Here is a 15,913-nt window from a genome sequence, read left to right as displayed (position 1 = left end):
CCTTTGCGTTAAAGGGATACTGTAGTGGGGTCGGGGGAAAATGAGTTGAACTTACCCGGGGCTTCTAATGGTCCCCCACAGACATCCTGTGCCTGCGCAGCCACTTATTGATGCTCCGGCCCCGCCTCCAGTTCACTTCTGGGATTTCCGACTTTAAAGTCAGAAAACCACTGCGCCTGCGTTGCCGTGTCCTCACTCCCGCTGATGTCACCAGGAGCGTACGGCGCAGGCCCAGCATGGTCTGTGCCTGCGCCGTACGCTCCTGGTGACATCAGAGGGAGCGAGGACACGGCAACGCAGGCACAGTGGTTTTCTGACTTTAAAGTCTGAAATTCTAGAAGTGAACCGGAGGCGGGGCCGGAGAATCGGTGAATGGCTGCGCTGGCACAGAATGTCTGTGGGGGACCATTAGAAGCCCCGGGTAAGTTCAACTCATTTTCCCCCGACCCCCCTACAGTATCCCTTTAAGAGTGCCCTTGACATGGGTGCTCCCACATGCCTGAGTGCTGGAGTCTCCGCTGTGAGTGTCCTGTGCATGTGCAGTTGCAAATAAATATATGAACCACACATTCCCAGAATCAGGGCTGTGAAGTCTGAGAAAGAGTCGAGGAGTTGCAGCAATTATGGGTACCTGGAGTTGGTGGTTTCATAAACTGAGGAGTCAAAGTTGGATAATTTTTGCACCCACTCCATGACCCTGCAAGGGCTGTGGAGTAGGGGTCGAGCAGTTGGAGTTGGTGCATTTTGTGGGTATTTTGTGGTGGTTTCATAAATTGAGTCGGAGTTGGAGGATTTTTGTACCGACTCCACAGCCCTGCCCAGAGGAGCAAGGATAGGGTTTTATGCTAATTTCGCTGGTGGGTCCTGTGGGTTATTGCTGCACCCTGACTTAGGCCTCGTTCACATCATTTAGCGCAGATGGCTGTGCGATTGGAACGGGGGTACTCAGGCTTGATATACTTAACCAAGAATAACAAATTTAGAGTTTTAGAAAATGATAAATCTTAATTAAACAACACCAAATTAGTATTTTAGCCAATTAAAAGCAATTATAAATGCTTAGAAATGGTTTATAACCAATTATTATGTACTACAATGAAATATATATTTGTCAAGGGGTACTTGTGATAATGTTTACTATGCTAGGGGGTACTTGGTGAGTACAGGGTTTTAAAAAGGGTGCATACCAATAAAATGTTGAGAAACGCTGCTCTAGAGCATCCAGAGGGTTCCCTTTTCTTAGGCATCTTTTTTATGTTTATTGCCACCTCAGGTTTACTTTAAGAAAGCAGTCAGAGTGCCTCTGTGGCCTGTAAACAGACTTTGTAATGGATCCTAGTGCATAAATCCACTACTCTATTCTGAAATAAAAAGCATGTTTACTAAGGGTACTTAAACACTATAAATCAGGGGTCAGAAACCTTTTTGGCTGACAGCAATAAAAACAACATATTTTAAAATGTAATTCCGTGAGAGCCATACAATGTGTTTCAAACTGGGACAGTGCGCATGCGCAGCAAAGGGACTACATCCCTGTTGCCATGGTGATGTGTACACAGTTGATCCTCCAGGCAGCGGAAGTGTCACACGTCTTCAGCCTCTCTTGGGTTTCGGCAACATCAGCAATTTCCCCGAGAGCCAGACAGGAGAAATACAGACTAACAGCTTGTACAATTAGCTAGCTGACTTGGGGGTTGATTTACTTTGTAGGACGAGATCTCCGCACTTCGGGCCAATAGGCTGCCTGTCAAGTGACATGCAGCCTATTGGGCCAATCAAAGTACGGGAATCTCTTCCTACAAATTCACTGGACCTGACAGGGTCCAGAGTGGGAGAATTGGAGCAGCTTTTAGTTTTGGGGGGAGTGTGAGTAAGTTAGTAAAGTAGCGTGCCTACTTTAAAATTTTTACTTGCGCTGCCACACTAAGCTGCGCTGCTTGAAGGATACCTGAACTGACATGTGACATGATGAAATGGACATGGGTATGTACAGTGCCAAGCACACAAGTAACTGTGCTGTGTTCCTTTTTTTTCTTTCTGTGCCTGTAAGAGTTAATTGCCCTTTTTATCTCTCTCTTGCTCTCAGAAGCCATTTTCTGCTAGGTAAGTGTTTTATAGTTGGAATTTCTTATCAGTAAGGGTCACACTGTAGTCACTTCCTGTCAGTCAGGACTGAGTCAGCCACTTACATACCTTATATTTAACTCTTTCAGGCAGAGAAAGGAAAAAATGTCACGTCACTTCGGGTATCCTTTGAGCAATGTAGCTTAGTGAATCAACCCCCTACTGATTTGTCTGTGAGCCAGATGCAGTCATCAAGAGCCACATCTGGCTCCCGAGCCATAGATTCCCTACCCCTGCTATAAACGTTGCGTATCCAGAAAAATAGAATCACAACACAACGGTGCTCAAAAGTCATATCTTGTTATCTGTGCAACTTAAGTAGTGCAACACACAGTCCAGCTTTGACCGCACGTGTTATCTAATAACGCACTGCATACTGCCAGTTATGCTGGGAATACACGGGTCGTTTTTGCGGCTCGATTAGCCGCTGGATCGACTCCTGCCGCGCCCCCACTCGTCTACGCGCACGCCTGGATCGATTTCCACTCGTCCCCGCGGGCGCTTCCTTATCTTCCACTCGTTTTTCGCTATTGTCCGCCCGCGGGTATCGAACGCGGAATCGATCCACCGGGTCATCGGACACATCGGATATTATCAATCGAGCCATCAGTGGCTCGACTGATAACAAAAAAACGACCCATGTATGCCCAGCATAACTCCGTAACTTGGCAAACACACCAGTTGGAAGCACCACTGAAATAAAATTGAGTTGCCATGTGATTATATTGTCCGTTGTTTATAGACAACGGGGGAGAAATGGCAGCGCACCCTAAGACCAGGCCGCATCTGAATGTCCAACAACAAAGGTGTGCAGCGCCCCCTAGAGGCAACATACACACCTTGTATTCAAAACGGTTGCTGCAATTATGCACTATAGCCCTAACCTCTGATAGAAACGGAATGCAAACATAAATAGCAAATGAGGGCAGCAAGCCATAAGGTGGCAGCTCTTCCCAAAGCAGGCTGGATTTAAATGACTACCAGCATAGGTGTGCAGAGCACAATTATAGGCGGGTACACATCTTGCACTCATCACATTAACATTAAAGAGAATCTGTACTATCCGATTTGTTCAATAAAAAACATACCAATCGAGTCACTGTGATCTCCTGGATCTCTCTCTTCCTTCTCTCTCCTCTCTCTCTCTTTATATATATATATATATATATATATATATATATATATATATATATATATATATATATATATATATATATATATATATATGTATATATATGTGTGTATATATATATATATATATCTATATCTATATCTATCCCCCACCTGAGCTGTAGATCTCTGCAGCTCATCCAGAGTCACCATGGGTCTCTTGACTGCATTTGTGATCAGCGCTCTCCTTGTTCGGCCTGCGAGTTTAGGTACATGGCCTTGTCTTGGTAGGTTTACAGTTGTGCCATACTCCTTCTATTTCTGAATGATCGCTTGAACAGTGCTCCGTGGGATGTGCAAGGCTTTGGAAATCTTTTTGTAGCCTAAGCCTGATTAAAATTTCTCAATAACTTTATCCCTGACCTGTCTGGTGTGTTCTTTGGACTTCATGGTGTTGTTGCTCCCAATATTCTCTTAGACAAACTCTGAGGCTGTCATAGAGCAGCTGTATTTGTACTGACATTAGATTACACACAGGTGCACTCTATTTAGTCTTTACCACTCATTAGGCAATGTCTATGGACAACTGACTGCACTCAGATCAAAGGGGGCTGAATAATTATGCACACCCCACTTTGCAGTTATTAATTTTTTAAAAATGTTTGGAATCGTATGATTTTTGTTTCACTTCTCACGTGTACACCACTTTGTATTGGTCTTTCACGTGGAATTCCAATAAAATTGATTCATGTTTGTGGCAGTAATGTGACAAAATGTGGAAAACTTCAAGGGGGCCCGAATACTTTTGCAAGCCACTGTATATATCTCTGCTCTCCAGTCTGGGATTCTCACAGTTTCTCAGCATCTGACAGGCAGCTCCCTCCCCCTTCAGCCTCACAAACTGCATCACAGACAAGCTGAAACTGAGAGCAGTCTGTGAGGAGTAAACAAACCAAACACTGTACTAAGAGAACTAGGATTGGGTAAATGACAGAAAAACACTGCGACTGAACCACAATCCCTGATACAAAGCCCCTCCTAACTGGTAACTATAATACCTAAAATATAACTTTTATTAATGTTAATTCAAAAAAATAAAAAAAAGAGTAAACAAGGCACACAGAGCCTGCAGGGGGCGTGCATAACTTGTATTCATTACAACAGAGGCAGCCCATTCCTCCCTGGGTCAACAAAGAAAAGATTAGATATATTACAGAGGCAACGCAACTAGAAAAGGCTGCAGTAATCCAGACCACATTAAAACAGGTATAGGAACTTATAGGATATAATAAATAAGGCTGAAAATTTTGTTACAGTCTCTTTAATGGAGGATGTTAGCTTCCAAAACAGTTTGCATGCAGAGTGTTTCCATACTGGACCCTTCCACCGCAATGAGGCCATCCTTTTAGGAAGGGACCCTAGCCGCTAACTAATTAACAAACTGGCATATGTATAACCTGGGAGCACCTGCCTATAATTAGGCTCTGCACACCTATATTGGTAGTCATTCAAATACGCCCCGCTTTGTGAAGAGCTGCCACCTCCATGTTGTGCGTTGTGCTGCAATGGACGTAGTGTGAAAGGACCCTAAAAATGTTCCTGCTTTTACTTACCCAGCAACGGCTTCCTCAGACAACTGAAAACTCTGTTGAATTCTGACTGTGCGCCATCAGAAACAAATGTAAGAGGCACAAACAGTAAAATGAATGCTGTTAATCTTCAGGACAAAACAGCCATGACAAATGTGTCTCTATAGATATGGAAGTTGGGTATAAAGCATGGTAGTAGCGACAGGCTTGCTGCACAGGCCACTGGGGCGGATATTAGAACATATTCATTCTCTAGCAGAGTTCTGATGTCTGAAACTTGTGCAGTAGTCTAAGCTTTAGCAGAACCAGATCGCAATATCTGTAACCATCAATTGTTCAAAACCTAATGTACACATATAAAAGTCAATAGTAAAATTGGGTAGATAAATATTATTTCAGACACACTAAGTGTCTAGTATACCCAGGTCTGAAAACTGTCGATACCTGGAGGGGCGGAGGCTATGCTTGTGGACATGGTAGTCCATTATCACATATAGTATATATTGGATCAGGCTATTTGGGCGCAGGGATCGTCAGGTGTCTAATTGGGTGCCTAATATCGGTAACTAGGCACCCTATCGGTGAGTTGGGCACCCAATGTAGGTATTAGCCTCCTGACTACTACATAGGAATCAATGGTTGTACCTGATTGTAGATGATTGGCTATAACTAGTGTAGTGGTCATTTGGGTGCTGGTACTAGGAGGTTCTGTTTAGGCACCTAGAGGGGGTAAGGTTGGGCATTAGGTGTGTGTGTGTGTGTGTGTGTGTGTGTGTGTGTGTGTGTGTGTGTGTGTGTGTGTGTGTGTGTTGGAATGTTTTGGTCCAAGCATGTACGGGGGTAGGGCTGGTCACTAGGTGGGGGGTGGCTTTGGCACTTAGAAGGGTATGTTCAGAGGTTAGAATGGGTAGTTGCAACTGTAAAGTATGTTACTACTGTCGGCACCTCCCGGCGCCTAAGTCAAGCAATGCTGCGGCACTCTGACCGAGGTCTAGGCCCGCCACTTAACTGAGCGGTCGCCCAATGAACTGTACATCTCTATTTGTCTAGGAAGATGGGATGGAGGGGGGGGGGGGCTTAGCACCTAGCTAGGTCAGAACATAGTAAAATGCTATGTGAAGTATACAGTAATTAAATTACCCATAAGCCCAACATGTCACCTCACATATATAGGCTTCGTCGGGGGATATGTAAAGTTCCACACAACACTGCATTAAAGGACTCCTGTCCTGAAGTGAGAAATATCATAGCTGCCATATTTATTTCCTTTTAAACAATGCACATTGTCTGGCAGTCCTGCTCATCTTTCTGGCATCAGTAGTGTCTGAATCACACACCCGAGACAAGCATGTTGCTAATCCAGTCAGACTTCAGTCAGAAACACGTGATCTGCATGCTTGTTCTGAGTCTATGGCTTAAAGTGGACCCAAATTAAAAATACAAGATTTCAGGAATAAAATCTATTTTCTAAATTATAATGATAACTAGCAGCCTTTTTTCAGCTGCATGATGACAAATATAAAATATTTTACATTTATTCCTTCCTTTCATATTGCCGGGATTTTTCCGGCAAACTGGTGGAGGAGATAAAAAACAAAAACAAAACACTGGCTGCTACTGATTATGTCACAGGGGAGGTAATCTCAGCGTGTGTGAGATTTCACATAGACGATGCCCCTGTGAGGGAGGGTAGCTAATGAAAAAACACACCCATGATCTAAAACCTCCTACTAAGCGAAGAAGTAATGGCTGCCACCTGTATAACCCTAGTTATGAAAAGAGAAGGGTGAAAAGCATGCACTGAAATGCTCATAGGTTTAAAGGAGTATTTATTTATCTTTGTATGTGTCAGAGTGCTGCAACTAAATATTTTGAATTAAAAAAAAATGTTTGGTTCGGGTCCGCTTTAAAGTATTAGAGACACAGGATCAACAGCACAGAGATAGATTTACACAGACACACAGACACACACACACACACACACACACACACACACACACACACACACACACACACACACACACACACACACACACACACACACGTTAGCACGCTGGTGAAAAGCCCTTTATCACGCCTAAACTTAGTTTAGGCGTGATAAGTTTAGGTGTGATAAGTTTAGGCATGATAACTATAGCACCAACTGGGTTAGCACCGCAGTGCACAGCTGATGAAAAGTTTTGCGCTAGCAAAGTCTGGTGCACTTCACATAGAGTTTAATGTCGCTGCTTTGCGTGCGGGACTTTGTGCGTGATCTAAATTTATCACGCCTAAACTGTCTTTTCACCAGCGTGGTGCAATGGTTATCACGCCTAAAGTCTTTTAGGCGTGCTAACTGGGTTAGCACCGCTTTGTGAATCAAGGCACGCACGCACGCACACTGCGGAGACACACACATGCACCCACACACCCACCCATCCCCCCCCCCGCCGCCCTGTATAGCACCTCCAATGTCCTGCCCCCACTGGTGTTGTCCACCATTAGGGCCATTCTACTGGTATACACAGGCAGAGACACACTGCCCAGTATAGTAGGAATCGGAAAGTCTTGCACAGTATTTGCGTGTAGGCAGTGGAATGAATCCTCTATCTGTCCTTCTCAGCAGTGTGTATTTGTTTTCTTTCCTTTAGAGTGAAGAATATCTGGACAATTTTAACTATGAGATGGCCCAGCTGTTCTGCCAGAGAGCTCTGGATATAGAGCCAGATAACCTGGAGATATTGGATATGATGGGGAACATATGCATGGAACTGGGCGATGCTGACAAAGCCAAACAAATATCCTTCCTGCGCATAGTACTGAGCTTTTTGCTGCTTTCCAACAATGTGTGTGTGGGGGGGTAGGGGGGGGGGGGGTGGAGGGAGGGATTATTTGCCCCCTTTTCATTTTCTCAGTTAATGCAGATTTCTTCACACGGAATGCTGTCTGAGTTATATATATTGTTTTCAAAACCCCCATTACTGTCCCTCAGAGCACGAATCTGTGAATGGGAACGTGTGTTCCCAGAGCCGATCAAAGTGCCTGTCAATGAATGATCACTGGCATCAGCGCAGCGAGAAGCCAGTGATCATTAATAACATTGAAAGTAAACGGACACACACATACTCACTTCCTGTATACCGTTATAATTACATTGGATAAAGTGTGGGGACATCTAGGGGACCAAAAGTAAAACTAAATTAAAAATACATTAAAATACATTTAAAAAATCCTATAGTTATTAACCTCTTATTCCCCTCTTCCTCCCCCATAGTTACCAAGATAAAACACTTGAAAAAGAAAGCGACAGTATTTAAAAAAAAAATACATACATAAATAGCTACCTTAGGATCTCAGCTTTTTTAATTAATATGTCATGAGGGTGTATTGCTCTTGTTTTTTGCACATAATGACTTGTAATTATTGATATAGTACAGTATAAAAAAACACAAATTGGAAATATACACCTTTATTTCCAAATAAAATATTGTCACCATACTTTGTACTAGGGATATCACTCTACAGGTAAGGTACTTTCCCAGAGTTTCCACCCCAAAAAAACAAGATGCCAGTCCCATGAAACAGAGATGGCACACGCTGCATCAATGGCCAGCAGTGCAATAGTAAAACTGTAATTTAGATGTGTGTAACATGACAGAGATGAGAATGAGTGGAGGAAAATTTTGTTGAAGTTTGTTTTCAATTTTGGCCATGCCATTCTGACTCCTTGACTCTCCAGTAAGTCTTCCTCAGAGCTGTAGAGCTCAGTCCTGACAAAGGCCACGCCAAGTACATGTGCCTCGGACAGATTCATTGCAAAGAAGAATCATTAAAGTATTTTCAGAAAGGAACAGACGTCATGATTCACGCCTTTCAGAATCAGTCACAAGCGGTAAGTCCTCTGTCACATGGTGAGTTCTGTAAAAACCCATATTTAATTATAAAGTGGAATTACAGTCAAACTTTTCCTGTGCTCCAGAAGATTAGCCACACCTTCAACAACTCTTGTTTTTTTTTTTTTTTAATTTCTGAAAGAGTTACTATGTTTTATTATCCCCTAGGAACCCTTCAAATAAATGAGCTGTGCATTACTGAGCTGTAGTGATTTCTTCAGGCTACCTGGAGATACTTCTGTCATCTCCAAATGCAAGAGATAGCTTGGTTTTCTTGATTTATAGCCTGGAGCTGCTATGTGTAAGCTACACTGATTGAAAACGCAGTTTGAACATACTGTAAAATGTTACAGTCTGAACTGTTTATTCTATTGTTATTTAACATGGTTCGGGCAGTTTTCTTTGATGGGTGGAGCTTAGATAAAAATGCAGCTAAAAATGATGCTTTGGTAAGAAAAACAAAGTTCTGATGCTGTGAAACTGTTAAAGAAACACCAAGCCTTTTCAGTGCTGCTGAGTAGATTTTTAGTCCGGAGGTTCACTTTAAGGGTTATTATGCTGCTGCGTATCTCTTAGAGCAGAGAGGAAGTTTTGAGTTCAGGTCCGCTTTAAAGGGGAACTTCAGCCTAAACAAACATACTGTCATTAAGTTACATTAGTTATGTTAATTAGAATAGATAGGTAATATAATTTTTTTTACCCACCCTGTTTTAAAAGAACATGCAAATGTTTGTGGTTCATGGGGGCTGCCATCTTTGCCATGGGGGCAGCCATCTTTTTGGTTGAAAGGAGGTGACAAGGAGCAGGAGACACAGTTCCAACTGTCCTTTGTCCTGATCACCCCTCCCAGCTGCACACGCTAGGCTTCAAATGTCAAATTCAAAATGTTAAAAAAAAAATTGCACCAAAACAGCAGAACGAGAACAACAACATCAGAAATCCCATCATGCTTTGCACAGCATCAGGGGAAAAATGCCCGGGCAGTTTTCTTCTGTGCAGCTAAAAATGAGGCTTGTATAAGAGTAACAAAGTTCTGATGCTGTGAAACTGTTAAAGAAACACTAGGCCTGTTCAGTGCTGCTGAGTCGATTTTTAGTCTGGAGATTCACTTTAAGTAAAACTGGGCACATAAGTTAGCAGACAAATTGTGCTGTGGACATTACGCAGCACCTGTATAGTGTCTTTGCTCTGTTGATTCTAGCACTTAATGGCTGCTTTTCTGTCTGTTCTTTGCAGTTGGGAGCAGCCAGCTGGCCTGAGGAGATGGAAGTCACCACAAAGGACATCTCGGCGGCGTTCTGCTCCATAGCCGAGATTTATCTCACTGATCTCTGGTAAAAGACATATCTGAAGCTTATTCCTTCTGTGATGTACCAGACATAAAATTGACATTCATCCTTTAAGTTATTTTTTTTTTTTGCCCTCTCACTGTAAACCTAAAAAAAAAAAGCTGCAAAACAGGATCCTTTGAGTTATTCCTTGCGAGCTCAGAGGCCGTCCCTGTGCTGCGGAGGCGCGACCTTGTCCGTGGTTCTGATCATTCTCAAACGCTAGCGGGGGAAATGGTCTGGCGATTTGCAGGCCGCTCAGCCGGCTTCAGGGACTGGCCCGTGGCCTTTTTCATATCCCTCTTATTACTCGCTGCGTTCTTTTCCCTGAAAAAGAAGGAAAAATTGCCTTTGGTTTTACGGTAATGAGAAATGTGAAGAAGTCAAAGCGTCCGAGGCGTAAGCGCTACAATGGATGGATCCCTTTGTTCAGGTGTACTCGCACCTCACTTTGTCTTCCATGCCCTGAGATTGTATAAATAGAAAAGTCTGCCTTCAGCACCTGGGAAAAGTTCTTTCAGTAACCTGGTCTGCGCTTCACTGAGATAGAGTATCTCGCTGCACCTGTACAGAGGGATGATGGGACATGGTCTTTAGTGGCAGCCAAAGCCGTTTCTAGCCTAAGGCCCCGTTTACACTTAAAGAGGAACTCCGACCAAGAATTGCACTTTATCCCAATCAGTAGCTGATACCCCCTTTCCCATGAGAAATCTATTCCTTTTTTCAAACGGATCATCAGGGGGCTCTGTATGGCTGATATTGTGGTGAAACTTTGAGGACCGTGGTACTCCTGGCAGTTTCCTGTCTGTGAACCTTGTTGCATTGTGGGAAATAGCTATTTACAGCTGTTTCCAACTGCCGAAACAGCAAACGGCAGCTACATCACCTGCCAGCAGTAAAAATGTCACCATGTGATAAATGTCAGAATGTAAATCAGGGATTTCAAAGATTTTACAATAGGCAAACACTGACTATATCATTTATACATAATTATTGTAAAAATGAAGCACTTTTTTATTACATTATTTTTACTGGGGAACTGAAGAGTATTTTAAAACGAACTGTTTCACTTGCCTGAGGCTTCTGCAAGCCCCCAGCAGCTGTCCTGTCCCGCGCCAGTCCTCCACGAGCCTCCGTTCTCCCACCGCCGCTCCATTTAATTGCTTGACTTGTAAGTCAAGGGGCCACAAGCGTATCCTTGTTACACGTTCCCGCCTGCAATACCGCTATTGCGGAATGGAACGTGAACAAGGATATGTGTGGCCCGGCGGCAAAACCGAAAGTAGCTGGTGGTTGGAGACTGGAGGCTCGGGGAGGACCGTCGCGGGACAGGACAGCTGCTGGGGGCTTGCAAGAAGCCTCAGGTAAATTAAACAGTTTGTTTTGAAATACTCTTCAGTTCCGCTTTAAAGAGGAACTTCAGTGAAATGAACCTAATGAAAAAAGTACTTAATTTTTACAATATTTATGTATAAATGATTTAGTCTGTTTTTGCCTATTGTAAAATCTTTCCTCTCCCTGATTTACATTCTGACATTTATCACATGGTGACATTTTTACTACTGGCAGGTGATGTCAGTGAAAGTAGCTGCTGCTTGCTTTTTTGGCAGTTGGAAACAGCTGTTGTTTCCCACAATGCAACAAAGCTCCCACAGTGTAATGTAAGTACCTCAGTGCTGTGAGGTGCTGACATCACACTGTGGGAGGGGTTTCACCACAATATCAGCCATACAGAGCTCCCTGATGATCCGTTTTGTGAAAAGGAAAAGATTTCTCGTGGGAAAGGGGGTATCAGCTACTGATTGGGATGAAGTTCAAATCTTGGTTACAGATTCTCTTTAATCAGTTGGTACCCGTTTTCTTTTCCATAGCAGTGCATTCTGAAAATTCTTTCAGTTAAAATGTGTATGGTGTGAACTGAGCCATTGGGAAACATGGGCATTACTTTGAAAATCAGTTGTCCTTTCAGTTATAACTGAGAGCAACTGATTAAGTGTAAATGTGGCCTTATTGTCTTTCCAGGCAAGAAGTCCTGTATCACCCCCTTCCACCCCAAAAAATAAAATAAATAAAAACAAGCACACAACCACACACTGGAGAATATAAACCATGTGCTCTATAGGGTGGATGCATAATACAAGGAGTCCCTGAGATACTAACTACCCCCCAGTCGTATTTCATTGCACACCCCTTTTCTGCTCTTCCCCAGCCGAGTGTGTAAATGTAGAGCATAGTGCAGCAGAAGCTGTGCTATCACCTCTCTGCTGGAGTCCAATGCTGTGCATCCGCCTGTCCACTCTCCCTAGTGCCCAGCATCTCTTACTGCATGTAGCATGATTATACACATGAATAGAGTGAGGTGCCAGCACTAGAGGGAGCAGAAAACAGATAGGATGATTGCACAGGCACAGTGCTGGACTCTGGTGGGGAGGTGAAAGCACAGCGTCTGCTGCACTATACTCTGTCTTTGCACACTGGGCTGGGGGAGTGCAGGAGGGGGAAGGGGACAGAGGGAGGCACAGAGGAACTCACAAGGTAACAGAAGGAGACACAGAGGGACACACAGGGGGGCAGAGGTGGCACTGGGGACAGGAGGCACAGAGGAGGACAGAAAGAGGCACAAACACCTGTGGGGCGTGGCTTCATTCAGGTGGCATGGCTGCATTCGGGGGCAGGGCTTAGTTCAAGGGTAGGGCTTAAACAGGGGCATGGCGCCCCCCTAGGACCAATGACACTCCAGGCAATGGCAGCAGCCAGCAAACTTTTGTTCGCAGATAGGTGATGGATAGACTTTGGGGTCTCCGGCCACTCTGAAGGGGCTGACTTATTGATGTGAATGCAAACAAAATGGAAGCAAAAATGATACGGGTTCTTAAAGCAGCCCTGTTTAGTGTATTGAGAAAAGACAGCAGCGCTCTATGGTGCATTAACTTTTAATAACTGCTTATGGTAAAAAAGAATCTCACTTACAAGATTGAAGTGTTAAAAATGCTTGTCACCTAACAAAGGGGTAGGCAGGACACCCCCATCAATGCCTCTGTCTGCGATCCCCAGCCACGTCCAGCAGCGTGGGGGTCCTGATAGATGTGGATCTGGAATAGTGGCAAGAGTGGGCGGGTCCTGCGGTCAGTGTGCCAGCAGCGTCATGATGCGTTTCTGCGTTTTTTAAGCCTTTGTCAGAACTGTAAGTAAGATTCTTTTTTTACTACAAGCAGCTATTAACAGTTAATGCACCATAGAGTGCTCCTGTCTTTTCTCAATAGATCTCCAATTCCCCACAAGTGTTGGAACGTGCTGTGTTGGTGTTTAAAGGGGACATTGGTCCTAGGACCATTCACTGGTGTGAGCGCTGTCAGAACTTCAAGAAAACCTGGTTTAAAGTGAACCTCAGGTTAAAAAACACATACTTGCCTAAGAAGAGGTAATCTTCTGGATCCTATAGAGGCTTCCCACGCTGTCCTCTGCCCCCCCCCCCCCCCCGTTGCTGAGCAGTAGCGAGGAGGACACGGAAAGCCTCTACAATGTCCAGAAGCTACCCTCTTCTTCGTGAAGTATGTGTTTTTTGGTTGAACTGTGGCTCGGGTTCTCTTTAATCTTCCTGCTGAAAGCTTGTGGTTGATATGGGTAACTGCCCAACTTTTGCACCAGTTATCTTTGCCTCCACCTTTATAAATCTTTCCCCCTGGAAGTAATTGATAACTCACTAGCGTTGCTAAGTAATGCCCTACATCAGTGCTGGGTGGCTTTGAGCTTGGTTATCTAGTAAGAATCATGGACTGCCCAGTGTGACATCAAGTTGGCATCCAGGGCAATGTAAATAGGAACTTTTATGGGGACCATACCAACCACCGATGTAAAAAGGACTCAAACTGGAGTTTTCCGCTGATAACCAATTTAAGAGGGATTTCTAGTGTATGCATCATTGACCACCAAAGAAAGTGAGATGTTAAAGAGACACTGAAGCGAAAAAAAAAATATAATATAGTGAATTTGTTGTGTACTATGAATAATTACTAGAAGATTAGCAGCAAAGAAAATATTCTCGTACTTTTATTTTCAGGTATATAGTGTTTTTTCTAACATTGCATCATTCTATAATATGTGCAGATTACACAACACTCAGCTTGCAAAATGAGTCTTTCAGAGCAGTCTGTGAAGTAATGACCTCTCCTCTAGCAGAGGAAAAGTAAATAGTCCAGGAACAGTTGAGATAATAAAAGTCAGATAACAGCCCTCTCCATGACTAACTTAGTCGGAGAGCTTAATGGCTTGTTTGCATAGAGATAACAACTGTAGTTTCTCAACTCTTCTTGTACTGGAAACAATTACACTGATGTATCTGATCTTAATGTTTTATTTCTTAGCTGTGCTACACATACAAATCATAATATCATCATTTTTTTTTCGCTTCAGTGTCTCTTTAAATGGCATTCCTTATTGACCTCCAATGTAAGGGGGGCTTTTACTGGAGTTTCTTACTGGCCAGCTATGTGAGAGCAACTTTTAAGAGTTCTCCCCTGACCACCTATGTGAAAGGGACTACTTCTAGAGGTTTCCACTCAATATCCATGTAAGAGGGACTGCTAGTGGAGTTCCTTCTGGACCATCCATGTGAAAGGGTCTTCTACTAGAGGTTAACACTCAATACCCATGTAAGAGGGACTGCTAATGAAGGTCTATTGGATCTCAATATCCAGTAATGTGTGGGCAGCCTTACTTTAATCAGCTAGGAGACCAAATGAGGAAAGTGTTTTATATACAGTATCTGAGTGTTGCTCTAAAGAAAAACCTTAAACAAATGATAATTAAAAATACATATTAAATCATGTTTTTTTCCCCATGGATAGCATGGAAGAAGGAGCTGGTGAAAAATGTATAGAGGCAATAGAGAAAGCTTTGGAGTACAGTCCAAATAGCCCGGAAGCGCTGCAGCTGAAGGCCAGCTACCTATTCAGCATGGAGCAGCCACAGGTGAGTCATGCCCTCTGTGGTCTCATGTTTTTGCTACGCCTACCCTGTTGTACACGTGAGATAAGAGTAAACTCTATACTCTACAGGTGACATTGTGGTGCAGTGGTTAGCACTCTCGCCTTGTAGCGCTGGGTCCCTGGTTCGAATCCCAGCCAGGGCACTATCTGCACAGAGTTTGGATGTTCTCCCCGTGTCTGTGTGGGTTTCCTCCAGGCACCAGTTTTCCTCCTGCATTCCAAAAACATACAGATAAGTGAGTTGGCTTCCTCCTAAATTGGCCTCAGAATGCAATACAAACACTACACGATACATAGACATATGACTATGGTAGGGATTAGATTGTGAGCCCCCCAGAGGGACGATTAAAAAGGAACTCCAGTGAAAATATTGTAATAAAAAAGTGCTTTATTTGTACAATAATTATGTATAAATGATTCAGATAGTGTTTGCCCATTGTAAAAGATTTACTCTCCCTGATTTACATTCTGACATTTATCACCTGGTTACATTTTTACTGCTGGCAGGTGATGTCACTGAAAGGAGATGCTGCTTGCATTTTTGGCAGTTGGAAACAGCTGTTATTTCCCACAATGCAACAAAGCTCCCACAGTTTGATGCCAGAACCATGTGGGAGGGGTTTCACCATACAGAGCATCCTGATGATCAATTTGAGAAAAGGAATAGATTTCTCATGGGAAAGGGGGTATCAGCTACTGAACGGGATGAAGTTCAATTCTTGGTTACGGTTTCTCTTTAACCACTTCAGGATTCTGCGTACGCATAAGTACGCCCCTGAATCCTGAAGCGGTTTCCATACGAGCGGCCGTTCCATGTCAGTTCACGGAGGGTGTCTCCGTGAACACCCTGCGAGCCTCCGATCGCGGCTCGCAGGGTAAATGTAAATACGCGGGGAAAATCT

General features: G+C 43.6%; 1 protein-coding gene across 2 annotated transcripts in view; it reads left to right on the top strand.

Annotated features, from left to right (window-relative positions):
• Positions 1-15,913, top strand: part of LOC137518126 (uncharacterized) — a 716,045-nt gene that overhangs the window by 59,824 nt on the left and 640,308 nt on the right. For both annotated transcript variants that reach the window (XM_068235497.1, XM_068235496.1), the window contains exons 3-6: positions 7,454-7,600; positions 8,545-8,694; positions 9,932-10,029; positions 14,871-14,994. In XM_068235497.1, coding sequence (XP_068091598.1) covers positions 7,454-7,600; positions 8,545-8,694; positions 9,932-10,029; positions 14,871-14,994 — 519 coding nt within the window. The remainder of the gene's footprint in view (positions 1-7,453; positions 7,601-8,544; positions 8,695-9,931; positions 10,030-14,870; positions 14,995-15,913) is intronic.

The sequence above is a fragment of the Hyperolius riggenbachi genome, chromosome 5, assembly GCF_040937935.1.
Source record: "Hyperolius riggenbachi isolate aHypRig1 chromosome 5, aHypRig1.pri, whole genome shotgun sequence".
NCBI lineage: Eukaryota > Metazoa > Chordata > Amphibia > Anura > Hyperoliidae > Hyperolius > Hyperolius riggenbachi.
The sequence above is the reverse complement of the archived record's forward strand: the minus strand, read 5'-3'. Positions and strand labels throughout refer to the sequence as shown.